This window comes from Nyctibius grandis, chromosome 10 (genome assembly GCF_013368605.1).
Source record: "Nyctibius grandis isolate bNycGra1 chromosome 10, bNycGra1.pri, whole genome shotgun sequence".
In the NCBI taxonomy this organism is placed as follows: domain Eukaryota; kingdom Metazoa; phylum Chordata; class Aves; order Nyctibiiformes; family Nyctibiidae; genus Nyctibius; species Nyctibius grandis.
The window spans coordinates 27,411,472-27,433,389 of record NC_090667.1 but is presented as its reverse complement, the minus strand read 5'-3'; the positions used below and the strand labels follow the sequence as shown (position 1 = coordinate 27,433,389).

Sequence of the window (21,918 nt, the reverse complement as noted above, 5' to 3'; positions counted from 1 at the left end):
CAGGAATTGAATTATACATTGTTCTCACGGACAGCCACCACTGCAGACCACAGCTGTCCAAGTATGAAAGCACAGACATTTTCTCCCATTCTACTATCCTCTTGGTCTAAAAAAATATCCCACAGGACATGCAGGAGCAGAGAGAAAAAAACAAAGACAGTATTCCCAGTGCCAGCATGGTCCTTGGAGACCCATGGACACTGGAAAGCACTGATTTGCAGATTTTATTTACTTTAGTCTGTAGCCATGAACAAGGAAACAGAAAGTCATGTAAGGGCTCTGAATTACGGCACTCACTCTAGTAACTACAGCTGGTTACAAAAACACAAATCATTTTTTCCTATAAAAAACATCATTCAAAGCTGAAAATAAATATCTTTATTGTACAGACCTGGATCACCTTTTCCCTGACCCAGGAGACAATGTAAGAGCAAACAGCTCTAAGCCAATAGCTCATTGATTAGAGTGCTCAGCTTGGCTATGCGAGCTCCACATTCAGGTTGCTCATGGACTTGCTTCAGTACAGAGATTTGACCGAGGTCTCTGATGCCTTCATCACCAGGGAAGCCATGTGCTGAGGCTATACTCTAAATAGCTCATAAAGTTGTTGCATTCATGTCCAAGTATAAAATCTTTTTACTGGGTTTCCATTGGAAAAAAAAAAGATTTTGAAAAAATGGAGCTGTAATTTTCTGGACAGACTTATAAATTATCAGAATGTATGAATCTCAGTTAAGAGAAATAACACCTTTATTTCCTAATTAAAAATAAATCTTAATGCTTTGGCATGCTTTGCATCATTAGGTCACATTAAATGCAAAGATACTTTTGTGAAGGTGTCACAATCAGAAATATCTGTATCCTGAAGGATTTATTTCCTGAATTTTGCCCAGCAGGATGCAACATTAGGCTCCTCACTCACATCATTTCCAGTTTCCACTAACAATAGTTAAAACCTAGAAGTCCTTGTTAGGCAAATCTATTCAACAAAAGGCCAAAATCAGGTATAAAAACGCACTGCTGAGATCAGGATTTGAAACTGTTGTGGAAGAAGATAATTAAAGCTGTGACTGAGCCCTTAGTGCCCATCCTGAAGGGCCAGTTTATATAATTGGGGTATTGATGAAAATCTCCAGCCCCACTGATGCATTCTTGAACACCTTTCCTTGTCAGCTCAGATGTTCACGCCAGATCTGTGGTGCTAGATGAGGTGGTCACAGTTTGGCAAGAAAAAGGACTAAACTGATGCAGCTTTCATGGACCAACCGATTGCAATGCCAGAAGGGACCACAATGACCATGCAGCTTGTGCTCTTTGCTGCTGAAATTCACCTGACCATCCCCACAACTCCTGTTTGTGCATAAGCACAGCTTTCCAAAAGGCACCAAGTTTTGATCTAAGAAATTCCAGGATGGAGATTTCTTCCTTCATTAAGCTGGAATAGGTCATGCAGGGCTTAACCAGCACCTTTCACCTTCCCAGGAGCTCTGCCAAATCCGCCTGGGAACTGGGGCATCTACATTTTGGCACAGAGCACACCTGAAGCTGGTGCAGCTTCTCCTGACTTGCTTTTGCTTCCATCTACCCACAGAAGTGTTACGAGGCCACAATTTGCCTTTGCAGAAGGGGCATCTTCTGTGTGATGAACACATGCAAAATAAAACATGAACCATGGGGAGTTTTTAACTGACTAGATGACTTTATTCCTTCTTATCTCCCACCCTCAACTGGTACAGCAGTCCAAGGCAGCTGGGAGGAGAGCCCACTATAGTTGCCTGAAAGCCAGCACTGCAGGCAGCTACTTAGCACTGAAGTTTAAAGACCTACTATTTATCAGCAGCTCCTGGTCTCCCAGCCATAATACACATTTATAATCTCTTGGCCAAAAGGTTTTCCACTGAATTCTGAAGCAAGATTTACTACAAATGGATAATAAAAAAAGGCGGCTAGTACACTCTGGCACAGCCATGTTCTCATATTAACAAAGGCTTTTTCCAAAGAAAGATAGTTGCAAAGCACAAAGAGTTAGCTACTTTCTCCTTAATTATCATCTGTAGCTTCTAAGTAGGCAATTTAGATCTGGCTGTCATATTTCAAATGAAAGACTAGCCTACCCATCACATGCAGATGAGGCATACACTTTAAAGGGTGCTCGAATGGAATGTCTTTATTCAAATCAGATGCTTAGAAAGTGAATGAAAAGCTCCCATAAAATACAATTTCCTTTTCCTTCAGAAGCAAGGATTACTTCAAGAGACAGTTTTACTAGCACACTGGAAAGATACTAATGGGTAATTTAAAATAAAATGGAAGACACCATTTGTTTTGCTCACTGCTGTGATACAAAAATGTTCACAGACACATTTCATCAGGCTCTCACATTAGCACCACCAGGCAATCCCATTCTGTCCCACTAGTAAATATGGCTCAATTCTCCTAACAGCTATGCACATACCTTAACCATTGGTCAGGTGAGACTGTTTAAAATTTAATCACATGATGCTCTGGGCCAGTATTTTCCAAGCAGCTTGCAGGATGAAAGCCACAAGGAAAGGCAAGATATGCTCCAAATAAATTTCCACGTAGCATTTAACTTGCGGATACCCTGCGTATGCAAGGCTGGGCTAAAGCACCTCCAAAAGCTAAAGGCAAAGAGATTTTAGTTCAGGATCTGCCTCAAGACCTAACAGACAGCACACTATGGGATTGTATTGAAATGCTCCTCTCCCTTCCCATGGCACTGCAGATCCATGCAGCCCAACCCCTCTACTCCTGGTGCTCACTCCTACCACAGGTCCTGTGCAGCATCGCCCTACAGCCAAGGTCTGAGCAAGGCATCCCTCCCTTGGCCAGGACAGGGATTTGCAGAAGTGAGATAACCACAAAGCAGCAGGTGATGATATTAGCAGATAATATTCTCTGTCTGGCAGCGTGCTGCCTGTCTGTGCAGTGCAGCATCATGAAAGCGCTTCCGCTATGCAAAGTCATTTTAATCAGTAGCTGAAGCCCAAATATTTCAGTGCAACTCTGCCAGTTACAAGAAAGACATTAAGTTTGTGACATGAACAATTATGTAGCAAAAATCTTCAGTACAGACTTGGTTAGTCAAGTCTGACAACTCAGCTGGCAACCAAAAAACATTTGCTTTTAGGAGGGTTGGTTAAAAATCACCCAATATGATGAATACCAGAAACAAATATGTGCATGGCAGGTGTACTATTCAACCACTTATCAAAGTAAAACCAATGAATAGCAAAGTACATGAACAACAACAAAATATTGCTGGGATTAGCAAAAAATAATAAAAATAAATAGGACCTTCATCAGGACCCTTACTACAGAAAAAATACTGCCTCAGGGCACTTGGATGTGTGACAAATCCAATCTGAAAGGGTGAAGGACTGCAAGAGTAACAAATAATTCCAAGATGCTGATTTTTTCCCCCACTCAAAGAATCATTACTGTGGCGAGAGTCATGCTGATGAACATCCTAATGTGTGCCAGATTTGCAACAGATACTGTACCAAGCACAGGTCCTAATGCTGAGAAAAACTGCTAGTGTGGGACCTGAGAAGTTTTTTCCATATTTAAACTTGTAAAACTTTTGAAATACATATACATGTATCCAAAAGAAAGGCTGATTTGTGCTTTAAAGCATGAAGAGGTTAAGAAATCCTTTGTGACAAACCTAGAAGCAGGCAGAGGAAATGAGAAAAAACTTAAGGTGATTATTTGAAACTGCCTTATAAACATCAGCTTGGACACGGCAGAGTCTGGCAGGATACACAAAGTGTGGCAGAGCTCCAGGAGACACTGCTGTGGGGGTAATAGGGTTTGGACTACAGGTTTCTTGGCACATTGCAGGGTGACTACAGGGTCACAGATGTGGGTTGCAGGAAGTGTAAATGAATCTGTGTAGCTGCAGATGCGAAAAGCATCCAGCTCACCCCCTATTCCAGGGGGGACGGTGGAGCCAGATTTGGGTTCAGTTATCCAGCAGTGACCCTGGAGAGACTCCTCTGCGGTTACTGCATCCCGCAGAGCGGAAGCCCTGGCACGGGGTACCCCTCCAACAGGGAACACCTCTGCCTCCCCACACTCTTGCCAGACAACAGCCCCGCACAGGTACCCACCGCATGGGCCCTTCTCCCAGCCATGCATAAGCACCACTTCACCAGATCACTCTGATTGTCATCTTTAGTGATTAATGGACTCATCTGTATTTCCTCACTCTTCTCCCTTTTCAAAGGGCAAATGAATCCAGGCCCAGAATTAAACTGAAAAGAGAATAGGATTCTGGCAGAGATGAGAAGCAACTACCTTGTGGAGGGGGTTTCTCTGCAGTTTTTTGGTGCTCCACAAGTTCCTGCTGCCAGTTACAATGGCAGTACAATAATGCAGGAGCCAAGCACAACTATCATCTTACCATAACTTTAAACTAATATTAATTCTTTCTTGATTTTTAACTGTACCCTTCAAAACTCCGTCTGCTACAACTAATGATTTCTCTTGAATCCATTGTTTGCTGGACACTTTTGCAACTTGTAGGTTGGGGCTGAGAAAAATCTCAGTAAGAGGGTACAGAGACACTCCTTGATTTGCTGGAGCATCTGGAGCTACCTGCTGCAGAGTGCAATGTTCCTTCTTCAGTACACCCAGGACTTGCCTGGGGCTGTAAGAATCACTGCTTTGAAATCAGCTTGGCAATCCATATGTTTTAATCACACAACCCCAGACCCCATCAGCACTGTTTTCTCCCCCTTTCTTTATCTAAGGTGATGGGCCCCAGAAGCACATGGTCACAAGTGAGATGCACCCCCTTTCAGTCTGGAAAACTCCCTCCCCATTCTGATCTTGCTTTAATGGGAACATTTTCAGGCCCCTTCAATTTCATTTCCAAAACATCCAAGTCCTCTTGCTTTGCCAAGCTGTCCTGTTGAGCCTTACAACTTTGTTTAGTTGCTTAAAGCTCTTGACACTTACTCAACTAGCCAAGATCTAGCAGTTCAACTTCTAGGAGAAGAAAACAAAACCTCCAGCCCACAGCAATGGGCATGAAAGTAGCTGCTAGCACGGCTGCATGGTTTTCCTCATTTAAAGTCATGCTGGAAGGCACAGCTCAGAAAGCAGCACTCAGGTATTTGACTGCTTCAGTGTCGCTGCCGACAGCCACAACAGCACTGCCATGTCAGATGCTCAGCAGTATCTCTCCTTCCACCTACACCTCCCCCAGTTGTCAGCCAATAATCAGAACACTGAAGGCATCTGAAAGAAAAATGCCACATGAATATGGACTTATTTAGACCTGGATGCCAGACAACTGGTAGGAAACTCGTCCTACCTACACAAAGCCTACATGCCCATGCAGGCAGAGAAGCTTCAGGATCAGTCTTAATGAGGGAGCCTGAACTTAAAATGTGTCTGCTTTTTCCAAGGGTATCAACTGCTCTAATATGAGATGTTACCTTTCTCAACTAAGCTCACTTCTTTTTAGATCACCCCCTCTCCAATCTGTCGGAAGAGCACTGGAGAAAAGTGGAAAGAGTAAATGCATGAGGAAGTCATGGGAACATTTAGATGAAATAGTAAAATGACACCAAGTTCCACAGGTAGCACCAGGCCAGATTTTCCAGGCACACATCTGCTACCCCACATAGTTTGTACATCTTTGAACACTTTTTGCACATGCCTCAGTTTGCAAATTAAGTCCCAAACTGCACAAAAATTGAGTATCTTCATGCTTCTCCCCAAACACCAGCTGGCTAAGTGTCATCTCCTTTCTCACCTGCAAATAACAGGCATATTTCCACCACATGGCCAGCCATCCCACTGCACATGCCATCCACCCTACCTGTGCATGCCCAGCACACCCAGCCACAGCTGGGAGCCACACAGACAGTTCGAGGGCCACTACAGCCTCAGCCCCATCTAGATTCCTTCTGCAAATAAACCCTATTTGGCATCATCTTTCCAACAGGCTGGAATGTTACAGTTACCCAGCAATTATTTTTAGTTTTCTAATAAGCAAGACTGTGGGAAATTGCAGATCCAGCCACTTTCTTCTAGAAGCAATGGTTGATATGCCTGGTAAAACACCAGGAGATACTTTCTGGATACTTCTCTCCATTCTATTGACTTTTTACATAAAATACTATTTTATAATCATGCAAATTAAAAGCACTTTACTGTAGGGTGTATTCTGTAATGAATGCTGGAGAAATGACCTATTTGTAAGTGAATCACATTACAAATTCACATAACTCAATTTTCAGCATCTATCTTATGCATGCTAAGCAGAAATGAAAGAAATGCAGACAAGTTCAAGACAAAACATAAACATCTGTAATACCAAGAAATGTGCCTCTTTGGAGTAATAAATGTGTGTCAAGGAAAAACAACAGTTCAAGTAATCAAATTCAGGTTCCACTGTTTGGAAGCTGCTGTATTTTAGAACATGTTAAAGAAGTAGATGCTATTACATTTGGGCTGTGCATAGCAATCATAAGCAAAACAGCATGTGATTTCCCAAGGAAGCAAAATAATTTTAGACTCAGTGTACTAGGCTTGAGATTGGATTATGCATTCTTTTCTTAATCATGTCAATTCCTTGAAGAAATCACTTACACAGAAGTGAAAGGTTTCTAGAGTGGATTTGACATCTTTACAAACAGAAGACTGTGGATGTTCTTTGGAAGCAGGATCCTAAATGGTATGAACATTTTTTTTTTAACCTCACTACAGCTTTCAGACATACTTAAACAACATGAAATCTCTTTTCCTAAGTCACTAGGTTCCAACGTTTAAAGTATTCAAGCACTGAGATGCAGACAGGCAATTAGTAGAATTTTCAAAAGCATTTCAAATTTATCATTCAAACTTGTTTTGTCTTTTGCTTCCCTTCCCCATGGAGTGGCTCTTCCAGGCCCTTGCTGCTCCAATGGTTGGGAATCCTCCATCATTTCCAGCTTAGTTAATGGTGACACCACATTTATTGGCTACTCCATCCCCATTTTTTTCTTGGGCTGATGTGTTTTTGTCTTTTTCCTTGCCTGCAGTTTTGCACCCCGGGCCGTCCTGGCCTTTACAGGGCTCTGCATGCCCACAACTGCACTCTTCTTCGCTGAGCTCCCACTCCCCAGCAGTTCCTGTGGCCCCATCCACACCAGGTCTAGCCAAATTCATTCCTCCTGCACACCCAGAGCCTAAACAACATTGTGAGGAGAATTCAGGAGCCCCAGATTGGTGCTTAATCAAAAGCTGCTATAAACGATGAGAAACCCCATTAAAAATGGGTTCCGCATCAGCCCCCAAATGCCTGCCTCCCTGCAAACGGACCGCCACGAACCAAAGCAGGTTACCTGAAGGGGTAGGCAAAGGCTATGTCAATGTTGAGGTCACTCTCTGACTTGTTTGCACAGTCCACACTGAGGCGCAGTCCTCCAGAGTACCCACCGCATGTTGCAAATGCAAAGATTGCAAAAAGCTGTCAAAAACAAACAACATTTTTAATTTTATTTCGTTTCAGCAACCACCACAAGCAGATCCACGCAGCAGCTCTCGCTGCAGCACCAGCCCCCTCAGGTCAGGTTATCCATCACTCCGTGCATTCAAAGCATTGCCATACATTACTCCCGCGCCCTTCCCGAAAGCCGATACAAAGACCCACAAAGCTTGAAGCTCTGTTGCTCCACGTAGACAGAAACATCACCATTTTTCTGTGCCAGGCATCTCAGCCCTCCCCTCCTGTCTCAAACCCCATTTGGGATTCACAACCCAGACAGTTATTTAAATCATCCCACTGACAGGCAAGCTTGGACAAGAGAAGGATGAATATTGATTGAGCATAATGAGTCAGTCTTAACTCAAATAAAACACTGGCAGAAGTATTTATAAGGAACAACCAGGATCAGCAATAGTAGACCAAGACAGTTCATGTGGCCACCATCCCATTACATGGCAAAACACAGAATGGTGTTGCCCCTCTTCCATTTCATGTATGACTTGGGAAAATACAACAATTTTTTTATTATTTTTTCTAAATTACTACCAAAACAGAAAAATGAAAGCTCAGGCAAACTGGACAGGAACAAAGGACTTGGGTGGTTCTGATGCAAACCTGGGTTGCATCTTAATCTTCCAGGAGAAAAAGGTAAAGGAGGAAGTGTGCAGGCCAGAGACATGTCAGCATTTATATTTATATCAGGGGTTCAAACAGAGGAACTGGAAACAGGAATGGTGTCTTAAAACATCATTGATGTAGACTTCCTTGGAAGACCCTGAGCGTAAGTGGGGATAACTTATTTATGCAGTTGTAATTTAAATTAAAGGACAGGCCAGATTTTATTGATTGCATCACTATAGATCTGAAGTAGCTCCATCAGCTTTAACAGAGTTACTCTGAGATCTACAGTGGGGCAGATATGGGAAATGACAAGTAAACCTGATCACAATTAAATAAGCTAAAAGTTATCAACCCAGAGGAAACAGTGTGTGCGTCTGGAAAAGAAAACACATTCTTGGACACTGAAAAATTATACAGCAAGCAGATATAAAGGCAAAATAAAGAACTGAATGATTCAGTAAAAGCAATATGGAAATATAATAAATAGAAAAAATAGACCTATCCTTGCTGCACAAGGCTCTGCAAAACGTGCTGTTAATCCAAGTTCTCCCAGTTCACAGCACGAGCAAAGCCAAGCATTTTAGCAGCCTCCTGGGACGTCAGCTTTGCATGTGCATCTTTTCCCCAGACACTGCCACATTACAGAGGCAACTTCTGAGCACTGGGGTAGGGAGAGCCTTCCTGGCTGCAAGGTGCTGTGCTGAGCACAATGGAGCACAGAGAATAACAGGAGAATAATGCAAGTTCCCACCCTGCTACTCACTTCCAATGTGACCAGGGCATATCACCAAGGAAAGATTTGCAAAGGTATTTAGGTGCCCAATGATAAAGAAAGCTGATAAAAAACTTTGATGGAATCAATTCTGCATGCTGAGCTCACTAAAAAAAAAAAGGAAAGCTAAACTTCACTGTGAATTGACTTGTTAAATACATACCATGAAATAAATGCTTCTACTATAACTTGAATAGTGTTTATTCATCCTAAATGAGACACTTCCTCTGTAAATACAAGTTTCTGCCCTTACATGTAGCACAGCAAGGAAAATCAGTATTAATCATCTCAGCTTAATTTGTGAGGCAATGTCAGAAAACAATATATTAAGGAGAACAGGAGAGATCAGTGATGACCTGCTTTCTGGCCTAATTAATGGCATTACAAATGCAAGTGTTTTGCAGATACATAGGGAGGCACAAAGATTAACACAGTGATACACACAGAGGGAACTGAAGGGCTGTGGTGTCAGACAGACCTGCCATAAAGGAAGAGCCACCACCTCTCAGCTACAGCTCTCTGCACAGGGACAAGCAGAGGAAAGATACACAATCAAAATGCATCTCCTTTAATCAGGTATTGGAAATCAGCATAAACACATGCCACCGTGTTTATTCACCAAGGCCATGGAGCCATGCCCAAAAACACAGCTCAGGCTATTTCTTCTCAGAAAGGATCTCCTCAGAGTCCCTAGTTTTCCCTCTCCCCTACTGAGGGCATCTTTGACAGCAGACTCAGGCACCTGAAGTCTCAACCCCTCAGACAGTTCATATCTAGGCTTTACTCACCCTTTATCCCCACATTCAGCTCTTAACCAGAGCCTTTTCAGATGCTTTCACTCATTCAGCAAACCCTTCATCCTCCTTCCTCAACCCACCAGTTTCCAGCCTTACTCAGCACACACTCTGCTACATGCACCCAATGAGCACCCGGAAGGCAGGTGGAAAACAGAAAAAGGCCCAGCTGGAGATTTTTATACCCAACTTCAGCAAGGCCTCAGCCAACCTGAGCTTGGCTCTCTGCCGTGGCTGGATCAGATGCTGCTAACGGCTGGGATCGCCCAGCTGCCAGTAATGCTGGGCCGGTCCCCACAGCTGCGTGCCCAGGCCATGCAGCACCTTTGGGAAACATATTTATGTTCTGCATTGCAGGAGAGCAGGGTGAGGGCTGTAAATCAATGAAATTTTCCCGGGGTATCTTGGTCAAGCAGCAGGAGTAATTCTCCTCTGGCCCAAGCAACCTTCTCCTCCTAGCTCTGAGGTTTTCCTTTTTTTCCCCCCAGATTTTGCTGCTTTATGTTGTCAGTGGAGCACTCGGTGCATTAAGCCAAGATTTACTCATCAGGTTTTGTGCACGCTGTAATTCTGTGGCCGTTGCAGGAATGCTGTAAACACCACTGTATTTTATTATAGCAGGATTTGTGTAAATGGCAGTTGTACACCCCATAATGGGAGCTTTATGGGCCAGATTCAATAAAACCTCCATCTGCGAGATAATTTTATTGAATCTGGCCTCTCTGAAATTGAAAAGTTTATGGAGAAAGGGAAAGCGTTTCCCTATGTTCCTATTTACTCTTTGCCTATAAATCCACACTCAGCACTAGTCCCATCTGCAGTGTGCATGCACATTGCTTTTCCCCTTCATGTCAGATAAATCTCCCCAGCACACAGTCACCTCCGGTTATCACATGGCTGCTGCCTCTCAAGGCTCAGCCCCGACGGCCAGTGCTGCGCCCGCCTTCCCCGGAGGAGCGGCAGCTGGGACAAGCATGGTGCCCTTGAGGCAACAAATCTTTGCTGCCGTGGCCGTGCTGGGCTGCTCCTGCCCGCTGGCGTGGGAGCCCAGCCGCCCCCTGCGCACCCCATCCCTCCGCAACAGCGATGCAATGGGGAGGTTGGTGCCTTTGCTCCTGCCTGGACCCTCGAGGGAAATGGAAAATGGCTGTTCCCAGCCTGGATCAATGATCCGTGGTCAATGTGGGGTAACGCCCCAAGCAAGCACCCCATCCCGCTCGTTCGATGTGCACTATCGAAGCACTTACCAACCCACCCAATGAGGCCATAGACCGAAGGGAGGGGGAGGAAAGGACATTATTTGAGCTCCCTGGCACGGACCTGAGCAATGCACGTTTCCTGTGTCCCAGTCCAGCCCGGCTGGAAGATCACCCTTCTTCCACATGGTTTCAAACACATCTCTAACAAGGCAGCACATCTCTGAGGCTCACAATGCCTTTCTGTGTGGTGATTAACACCCCATGCCCTGCTCCTGTTACGGTGATATTCCCTCTATGACCTTGCAGCCTTGGCCTGCACTATTGGTATATTTTTGTAAGGAAGTCAGGCAAATCCCATAGTCTATCCTAACCAACAGAAATATATTTATTGTGGTACTGTGCAATAATAAACAGCCTTCGCTGTCAAACGAGATTAGCATGTTTTAAAGATCAGTTGGCTCCTCAGCACTCTGAGAAAAAATAGCAATATAATTTCCAGCAGATCATGTGCTCCTCACACCAGCTCAGGGGAGACAAAGGTTCATCAGCTGATTCAGGGCATCAGCTGGAAGCCCTCCTTCTTCTGATGCCAGGCTTCAGTGCAATGGCAACGGATCTTCTAATTCAGCATTCAGGAGCTGTTATTTATCCAGACTCCAGACTCAAGGCTGGTCCCCTCGTTGCCCAGCCTAGCCGTCCCGGGTGGCCGGGGGCTCGGGGCATGCAATGCCCCGGGGGAGCTGAAGTCCCAGCTGTGCGTTAGACAGTTGGCAGCGCCTCAGCACGCGACCCCGGACATCACTCATCTCACCGTGGAAGGGAAAAACAGGATGATTTCCCATCGGTTCTCCGTGTTTGGCTTTCCGACAACTCCCCTCAATGCCTGCTGAGCGACAGGCTCGCTGTGTGCACCAGAAGAAGGCAGAATGGTTCCTGACAAGGCGAGTTAAAAGGCTTATGTAGAGCATGTTACAGCTAAAACATCCTGTTAGGAAGATAACACTGTCATTTAAAATTGATGAAACTTTTGTATGAGCCACTTGCTTTTCCCAGGAGCACGTCTGCCCCGTGCAGCAGCCTTTGGCAGCTCTCTGGCAGATGAGGTGGAGCCACCCTGGGGATGCACCCCAAATACTCCTCATGCAAAGGGGAGATCCCTGCTCTGCCTGAGGGCTCCTCGGCAACTCCTCCAGGACAGTGAGATCTTAAAAGGAAACCGTGTCGGTCTCGCCTGGAGCCGTGGTGGCCAGAGACAGGCTGCAAGGGACATGCAGCTCGCTATGTGGGTTGGTCTTCAATGCTTTCAGTTGGGGCTGAGGGAGGAAAATGGTAACAAACCTGCTGGATGCTTTCCCAGAGAGGTCCCTCCTCATCCCCCCCTCCTGCCCTACACTAGAAAGCCGAGGGGAACTCCTGACACTGTCAATGACCAACCTGAAATATTTGAAATGCCTGATCGTTGTTAGTCATTTTACACGTTCAAAGTGTTTTACAAAGACATCTTTTTCTGGCATCATTTCTGGATGTAAGACTTCCCTTTCTCCTGATCGCCATAATAAAGAGACTGAAAAACATTTGCCAAATGCTATATCGCTTTATGCTTTCTGCCACTCACCGTGGCCAACACCGCGCGGGAGAGCGGGGAGGGAGCGTGCCGCTCCGAGAGCCCCGGAGACGTCCCCCCGCAGCCAGCATCGCGCGCCCGGCAAAGCGCCTCGTTACACTGAGATCAGTTATTTATAGAGCAGAGCCAGTAATTGAACATTATTATTAAGACTGTAAAGGGAAGGTTCAAAGGCACTAAATGACTGTACGGGAAAACATTTACTGCAGAGCTGATGGCCCAAAAATATGTCACCAGTGACGGATTAGGAAGCGCTCTCTCCTCCAGGTCTCTGCCTGTTTCTTTTTTAAAATCTGGCATTTTTCTTGCGTGGATCTGAGCTGAAAACTTCCTGAAATCACTTCTCCTACATACAAGCCTTTGTGCACTGGAGATTATCAGATTATTGACTTTGGGATTCCTAATTATATCAACTTGACTGGGTGATGAATTGGAGGTGGATAGCATCGCAGCCAACGCAGTGCTGGGTGGGTAGGCGATGACTAGCAGGAGTCATTTTCCTCCAACAGCTATGCAGGAAGAAAGCTGAAATATATTCTGCTCCTGCTGAGAAATAAACTCTAAAGCAATTGTCCACTAATTGCCAGGATTTAGCGTCCCCCCCCTTAAAAACAAACAGCACCATTGCAAAGAATGATCCTGTGCCTGCCCAGACCTGGTCTGAATGGAGGGGAAAGCCCAGGGACAAGGGAACATGTGGGAGTTTGGGGCTTGAAGAATCACACACGGCCCATCTGGGGAACATTGTACATCTGCCCAAACATCGACCCCAGCGGTACCTCAGCTTTAGCACGCTGCTGAAGGACCACTCAAGTGACTGTCCCACCCCAGGAGGCACTTGCATACCAGGGGTGCCTCCAGGATGTGATGGCAGCTGGGAAAGGGCTTTTGGGGTCACCATGCTGGATCTGGGGACATACAGCCTGTCCAGATCTCACACAAAGCACCTCATAGCTTTCACTTGGCTATCAGCCAATGTTTCCAGTGTCTTCTGAAAGGGGAATGGAAACGCAACTACAGTTGCGTTGGAGGAAAATCCTTGCTTCAACAATTTTGCATGGCTTTACATGGATCTCAGCGAATGAGGCACTATCTTAGGTATGCCATGCGGTGAGGACGGCTATCGCTGGAAAACACCGCGTCCTCCAGCCCCTGAGGCCAGCAGGACCCCCACAGCCCAAGCTGCCATGTCCCCAGCCACTGCCACCTGCCTGGAGAAGACGCTCCAAGACCTCCCCACTTGGCTGGGGTCTTTGCCGGGGCGTTTGCAGCAGCCAACCTCTGTTTTGGATTTTAGGGCACCCCGCGGAGAGCAGCCCTCGATGCCGCCAGCTGGGCAGAAAGACCTGACCCCGCAGTGGGCAGGAACCCTGCAGCATCCTCTGTTTAAAGAACAGCATTTCATTTAATGCTTTGCATTTTTGAAATGAAAAAAAATACTTAATTTGCTTCTTAATGGAAAGATTTATGGAAATAAAATTGGGGTATTTTTAGTGAGTAAAGATCACGTTATAATAATTTGGTGCTACAATACTTTAATCCCAAGGAGACAATTTTCTCCCTTTTTCTTTGAAGAAAACCTTTATCATTTTTATTAATCTTTCATTGATTATTCTAAAAATCCCATTTAGCTCCACCACATAATGGTATGGTAGTCTTTTCTCATTATATTTTAATAGAAAAAAACCCAACTGTATATGAGAGGATTAGATAGCCATTCGTTGAGGTAAAGAACACTGTTCCTCCAGATGGCCAGACAGAATCTGTGTAATGTCTTTCCTATTTATTAAGTTCAAAATGTAATGCAAGCTGATGAGATGTGTTTCATCCAGTATTTAATGGGTCAGCCATAAAGTTGAAAGCTAATGTTAAGGTTGGCAGCATGCACAGAAGAGTTAAGCAGAAATAAAGACATATTTAGAGCATCTCTTCTTGTACATGGTGAAATGAAAAGTTGTCAGAGGACAAAGCTACTTACACAAGCGGAGCAGAGGTGCTGAGGTCTTCCAGCCCTCTAACCATTACTCAAAGGTTTGAGATAATTGAAGACATTGACAAGGACTTGAGGTTTGGATTGTTGTTTTGTTTTTAATTTTATTGTATAAATTGCTTTCTGCACGTGGACATTGACAGATTGGCAACAAGTCTTCCACGAAACAAAATACACCGGTACTTGCTGCAGGCAGATTTAGGAGTACCTGGGGTAATTACTGGGTGGACACTGCTCCATTCGGGAGGTATCACAGAGTGATAGTTTCACTGCATTTACAGCCTCCAGCCCTTTTTTCCCCCAGCTGTAAAGCAGTCTGGAAGCTACAGATCTTCCTCTGCAGCCTCCACAACCCCACATTTGTACCCTCTTCTTTTAAGGAGGGGGGAGCACAAGGTGGACAGATTCATTTAGATGTGTACATACGATCCCTGAATAACTCATGTTGTGACACACATCACTTCAGCAGAGACATGTGCTCCTTTTTGAGCCTGAAAACTTTTCCAGTCCTAGACTGCTAGCAAAAAAGACAACCGTGGTGGTCTCTACCAGGATCCACATTGCGACAGTGCCCAGAGCACCGCGAATGCCAGCCTAGGAGAGCAGCCACCCCTCGGCTGTGTCCCCTTCCTCTTGCCCATACCAGCTGTCCCCTCACATGCCCACATCACCTGATGAGCTGCCTTGGCATCAGTCACCTGTGACCACCACAGGCAAAAAGCAAGGAAAGCCACGGTCAGCTAAAGGAGATGTTTTCTAACACGTGATGTTAATTATTTTTTTATTAACAGGTGAGGTTTGGCAACCCAGCAAAGACTCAGGTTCATGGATAAATGTAATTCTGTTCCTGCACCCTCTTGAAAACACAGGTTTTGTGCAGGCTTTACAAGCTGATTATATGGGATTTATTGTGTAACAAGTGTAAACATTTAATTATAAAATAAAAAAGGTTGTACGGTTGCTCATTTCCGTGCTTGCTTGGTGGGTTTAAAGGCATCTGGGTTTAAAATGGCCCACAATCTAACATAAATGCATACAGAGCATGATCCAAGTTATTACTAAGTAGGATTTACTCCCTCTAATAAACACAGGGATTTACACTATGGCTAAGTGACATCCACACATGGGAAGCACTCTGAGAAGGGAAAGCACCCCTGAACTTAATGTTGCTAAAACCCTGATACAGCCTCAGGGGCTCAACAACAGTCAAGACTACACCATACCTCCTCAGTGCCACAGCACTGGATGGGGGAGGGGACTGCAAACCCAGCTTGTAAGAGCAGTGTTGTACACGATGCGCACACCGTCTGCCCTGGGCTGGGGCTGGGACAAGGCACCTCTCCTAGCCAGGGAGCCCAGCCCCATCCCCAGCTCTCCCAGCATCACCACCAGGCACCACCGGGCAGGTCGAGGCCCCTGGCAGCCCGTCTGATGACTGCTGTAATTTCTTCGTTATCTAATTTGCGTCTTTGTTCTTTCCATTACCTTCAGCTCCTCTTTCCCAGTACTACCTGGTAGACCTGGGCTCCGGCGGAGCATTTCCCTGCTCTGATGACAGATGCACACAGCAGAAGGGAGAGGTGGGAATGCTCCTCTGACCAGAAAATACTCTGACAGCGTGGCACAGCATGGGGGCTGCGACCAAACCCTCCCCAGGTCAGCACCGACTGAAAATGGGTATTACAGGAAAGGCTCCTGCCCTTCAACCATGCTGTATTATTTATGACCTAATGATTGCCCATTGACTAGCAGGGATTATACGTTCTCCAAGATGTTTCTGGGTGAATGAAAGGGCATTAACTTCATTATGATCACGTACGTGCTCATCAGAGGCCATTAGTAGCTTCCTCTTGGCTCCCGGTGCTGCTGTGTAGCTATTTGGTGTCAGCCGCTGCCTCTCCACCCACCCACCCCTCACGCATGCATGCCTGTGTTCGGCTCTGTCTGCTTGCTCAAGCAGATTTAAGAAAAGGGGTGAAAATTATTTAGCTTGGGAAGGAATCCAGAAAACCCTTGGGATTAATAATCTGGTACAACCGCTTTTTCCCGTGAGGATTTGAGAGTGCTTTCAAATTGCTAAGCAATGGGGCCTCCAATCCTCCTTACACACCCAGCAGCACCCTTTCAGATGATGTCTGGCCATTTTTTTCCTGTTTTTCAGTCCCACAACGCCTGTACGAGCAGGACCGCTGGGAACCAAGGCTCTGCTTTTGGAAAAGCACGGCTGGGTTTCTAGGCAGAATGTTGGCAAAGCCCTGCAGGGATCACCCAGCCCTGGCCACTGAGGCCCATCAGGAGTGTCCTTCATTAATCTGACCATCGCAGATGTCCCCTTCTCGCTCCAGACCCAGCCTTGCCGTGGCACCTTTTACAATGGAGGATGGCTTGAGCTCTCTGAACCAGAGCTCTGCCCGGCGTCCTGTGCAGGTAGACCCAAACGCAGGACCCATTGGCTCATCTCAAACCAGTTTTGGATGCAAAATTCCACTGGAGCCAGCTCCGACCTCGGCACCCACCTCTGTGCAATAGGCTGGAAGAAGAATTCGCTCCTGGCTAACTATCAGCCCACATAGTAAAAATAATTTCTTTTCTAATAATTAAAATGATGGGCTATAAATGAACGTTTGCCTTGGTGAGCTCTGGGAATTCACAGGGAACATTTCGAGCAAGAAACATTTTCAAAATTAAAACCGCCCTTTCCTCTTCTTTTCCACCATTCCTCCTATAATCCGTCCCCAGAGATGGCATTGCTCTCCTTCCCCACATTTAATCATAAAAAACAACACCTAAACACAAACATTTTTAGGAAATGTTAATAACAGTGTCTTTAAATTGAAAGTAAAAAATATTCCTTATCTCACCAGCTCTTGACACACTTCATCTGGACAGCTTAAGTTGTCCTGTTTCCTCTACATCCTGCCCCTTACTGTGCTCCTCCACATCTCTTGACTCTCTCTTTTTCTTTTTACGCCCTTTGAGTCACATTCCCTGAAATCTGCAGCCATACCTGCTTCTAAGCACACAAAAAGATAACAAAAAAAACCCTTGGCAAAAACCTTGTTTGAATGTTCCCCATTTCCTTCGTGGTTCAAAATACTTAATTCTGAAATAACCAGGCGTCCTTTTCTTTCTCTCAACTGCCAGCAGCTGCTGTACATCTTCGATGCCACTTCCCAATGTCTTCAAATCCTCCCAGAGCCCGGAAAAAAGCAGGCGCTTGTACAAACCCAATAATGCATCAATATGGTTTTGGCTGTTGCAATCATTATACCTGCACTGCTGGAGATGATTATCTAGCTTTTTTTTTATCTGCAGATTCAGGCCTGTGGAATAAAACCAGGGCCAATAAAATAAGGGAGCAAAGAAAACACAAGCAGAATGAAAAAAGCAATTGAACGTACTATAAATCCCGAATCAGGTGAAACCTAATTATGGCCATGCTCACTAAAAAGATGAGGACACAGAGAGGGAGATAGGCTTATTAATTATTTGTGTTATGGTAGCACTTAGAAGTCCCAATCCTTTATCTGGGACTAGTGGTGCTATACATGGCAAACACTCAAATATATCTTCGGGTAATTGCACACAGTTTTCAGGAAAATGTGCAAATGCTCTGTTCTTTCACCTTCATCAGTTTCTGGTCTGTTAATGCTGTGGAGTCTGAGTTCACCATCAGTCTCATTCTGAGCAGCTCGTGGGATGTTCTCATGGGTCAAAGAACTGGGCATGAGGGCACCCTCCACCCACAGCTGGATTGGGCAAACCCCTCAAAATGGGCATGAGATACATCCGCCGCCATCCCCATCCCCTGACATGGGGGACTGAGCACTCGCTGTTGCCAACAGGGACGTTTCATCCTCATTGACTCTGTGCAAGTTTGATTGCTTTTCTAATTAAGATACATTTTACGGTAATCTACCAAGCCCCTTAGACTAAATCACTCACTTAGTCTGTTGTTAGTGCCCATATGTTTACAGCTTTCCAGCCTGCTGCAGCATATTTGCTTTGCCGCGGCGCTGGGGAAGTTTAGAGACAGATGAGGCGGTGGCGCAGCCGTCTGGGTGGCACAGAGCCCTGCCACCAGGACAGCCAGCGCACGGCACGGACGGACAGCCCCGGCACCCCGCAGCCTGGAGAGGAGAGGAAAGGCACAGCACCTCCTGCTGATCATCTGTCTCTTTCCCTGGCTCTACGGAAGGGCTCAGCACATCTTTCTCATTTTCCTTTCTTTCCTATTAATTTTTTCTCCCTCCAAAATAGGAGGTTGTACATGACAGGAGAGGAAGGCTGAAGAGTTTCACAGTATTATCATGTCTCTGTCCCCAGAGCTCACTTACCGACAAGTTTCGCTGCTTCTGAACCAGAAGGTTCAAGGGCTCTGAGCATCCCTTCCAGTGAAGGGCAACGATCACATTTGCAAACTAAGGACAGGCAGAGTCAGCCCCTCCATCTGCACCAGGCACCGAATTAAATAAAAACCGAGCAAGCGCTCCACAGCTCTGCTCCCGCTGACCCTGTGAGCCCGGGCAGGAGTGCGTGTCCCCAGCCCCAACCTCGCCAGCAGCCCAGACACATCGATGGGCTCCTTCCGACTTCTTCTGGGCTGGCGCTATGCCACCGCACGCCCTGGCAAGGAGCTAAATCTCTCCTTCGGGCCTGCCTGGGCTTTCTAGCAACCCTGCATCCCACGTACGGACACACATGTGCTGTGCTGGCAGACAGCAGCTTTGTCTCTTCGTCTTACATCAGGCTGCCCACGCCAGCTCGAGACGAAGGAGCAGGGATGCGCTGAACAGGGATGTGGCTCTTGCCTGTCCCCAGTCCACGGCTCTTCTCACACCCTCCCGCACACCTGCATCCCGTGGTGGTACCCGTACAGGCAGGGCTCAGGCAGGGACCTGGGGACCCCAGTTCTGCTCAGACCGGCTGGGCTGAGCCCCCAGCCCACCACACAAAACCATGTTGTATTTACAAGGGTGTAACACACTACTATTTGAAACGACCTGTGCTCAGCTTGCTGAGGGAAAGAGAGCCCAAAGGCAAAATCGGGAAAGACTAACCTCTAGGTCAAATTGCCATCTGCCATCCACATACAGGGAAATATTCCCTGAAAAAAAATGATCATATAACTGTACAGGAACTCCTAATCAAGAGTGACATGAAGAATAAAACACCACCTGCCATCACCAGCAGTGACAGGCAGCTGCTATCCAATATCAACACGAATACCTTTCCTCCTGTAGAGTGCCTATTGATCTGAACAGGATTAACAGAGGTGAGGAAAATATTAAGTCTTCCAAGGACTTGGCTAAAAAAAATCTCTGGCATTCAGGAGGAGCCAGATATTTCAGAAATCAATTTTTTAGGAGTTTAAGGAATTTATCTAGGAACTGTTTGAGCTGCTAGAAGAGCAGCCAAGGAGAGAGGTCTCAAAGGAAAAGAAGCTCCCCAGGATCCAGGCATCCCTAAAATAACACTTCAAACCCCTTTCAAACCCTGATGCGCCTGCTAGAAAGGGGCAGCAGCTCCTCCATCTCACTAGCACAAACCTCATGTTTCCAGCCCTGGCAGCTTGTGAAGCACCGCGCTGTGAACCTGTCCCTGCGGCCACACCAAGCCCTGGTTTGCACATCAGCCTGAGGTCATCTTGCAGAGAGAGTGTCACGCTCCTGGGAAGGTGGCAGAGGCTGCTCCGAGGTCCAAGAGGCAAGTGGTGGTTGGGGGTACTGGACTGGAGAGAAGCCGCCCCCAGACCTGCTACAACCAACTAGCTGAAGATGAAGGAGCACCACACATTGCATCGCTAGGATGGGCAAAAGGCGGCAGATGGAAAACCATGAACACTGAAGAGTTTTGTAAATACAACATGAGGAGCAGGGCAAGCTCTCCTGTCCCCCTGAGTTTGCCTCAGCTGTATCCTGTAGATACAGTGTGTAGCGCTGAAGGGATCATTTCTGCTCAGCACCAAGCTCCTCTGCCAATGGAAAGTCTTGCAGCGATGGACTTAACCACATTATTCACTTTGTGCCTTACACTCCCTTAGCCACTGGTGACCTGCCTGTGGGGACAGGGGTGAGACCTCCCCCTGCCTGCAGTCAAACCAGCCATCTCTGGTCACTTTTCCTGCCTCAAAGCTATAAAGATGAGCTGAACTGGCTTCTTAATCAACCGCAGCATGCCCAGCTTTCAGGGCAGTCTGGCACCCCTGCTATGATGAGTTATGTGGCACAGAAACCCCAGGCCTTTAGTTTTGCAGGGTAGGAAGCAGGAATCATGCTCCTTGGTTCATGCTATCCAGTCCCTTCCCCTCCAGGGTCACCCAAATGTGCTCTTTGACCATCATCCTTCTGCTCACCTGGAGGACACTGCACTGAGCCAGACACCAAGGCTCAGCGAAGTTAGAAATGCTTAACGCTGTCCTCAGGCAAGCAGGATTACGCTTAGAAAGCGTGTGAGATGTGCACCACTCAGACACCCACGCCCTCCACACCTGAGGAGTTAAACAACTGTGAAAAAAGACAATTATTGTTATGCACCATGTTCTCTAACACTGTGGTTCATAACACATTTTATGCACCATGTTCTCTAACGCTGTGCCAAGCACATACAGTCAAGTTATGCAGCTGGTATAAATATATATGGTCCTTACGAAACAGCAATCATGCAAACACCAAAAAGCCACTGAACTGGGTACCTACTACCTACATTTTCAGTAGTGGAGCGCGTGGGCTCGCCTGTGCAATGCCCTGCGCCCCTGGGATGCTGAGCGCCGGCACCAGCTCCTGCCCAGCCAGGGCACGGAGCCCAGCAGAGCTGGGAGCCTGCTGCGGAGGGGCACACTGCAAAATAATCCCATCAGCTGCTCTTCAGGCAGGTGAGAAGGCAAGTGCAACTATTCCGTTTTGAAAAAAACGGGAACAATTAAAGTGGTCCAAAAGCAGCTTAAAATGACTAAGCAGTTATTGGCAATCTGAAATTTCCCTCTGGAAGAGTTTAGCTTGGACTGCCAGACACAACATCCTTACCTTCTCCTGTGGGTTTAATAAACCCAGTTACAGTCTTCTAACATCTTATTAAAGTACACTTCATATATCTATTAACATACCCTGCTATCAGGAGAGTAGGCAGATTATTCTGGGTCTGATATGTTGATTCTCAGAGCAGGTATATAATACTCCAGCATGTTCTCACAGCAGCTCCAGCTTGTGCTACAGCTGGAGTTCTAAGAGACTTCTGAAACACCAAAGCGATCGACTCCCATGGATATGATTCATGTATGAAAGAATCAAAGTGCCAATAAATTAATCAATATAAAGCTGCAAATTCAAGTATTGATTACGTAGTGCGAAAGTGTTACAGCTATACATCTTGTGCTCCTCGGTCGTACTATTGCAATCACTGTCTTGTACTGCCTGGC

At 46.2% G+C, this 21,918-nt stretch overlaps 1 protein-coding gene across 1 annotated transcript in view; it reads right to left on the bottom strand.

Annotated features, from left to right (window-relative positions):
• The window catches only part of SYNPR (synaptoporin), a 110,189-nt gene that overhangs the window by 22,802 nt on the left and 65,469 nt on the right, over positions 1–21,918 (bottom strand). The window contains exon 3 of the mRNA XM_068409135.1: positions 7,359–7,483. Coding sequence (XP_068265236.1) covers positions 7,359–7,483 — 125 coding nt within the window. The remainder of the gene's footprint in view (positions 1–7,358; positions 7,484–21,918) is intronic.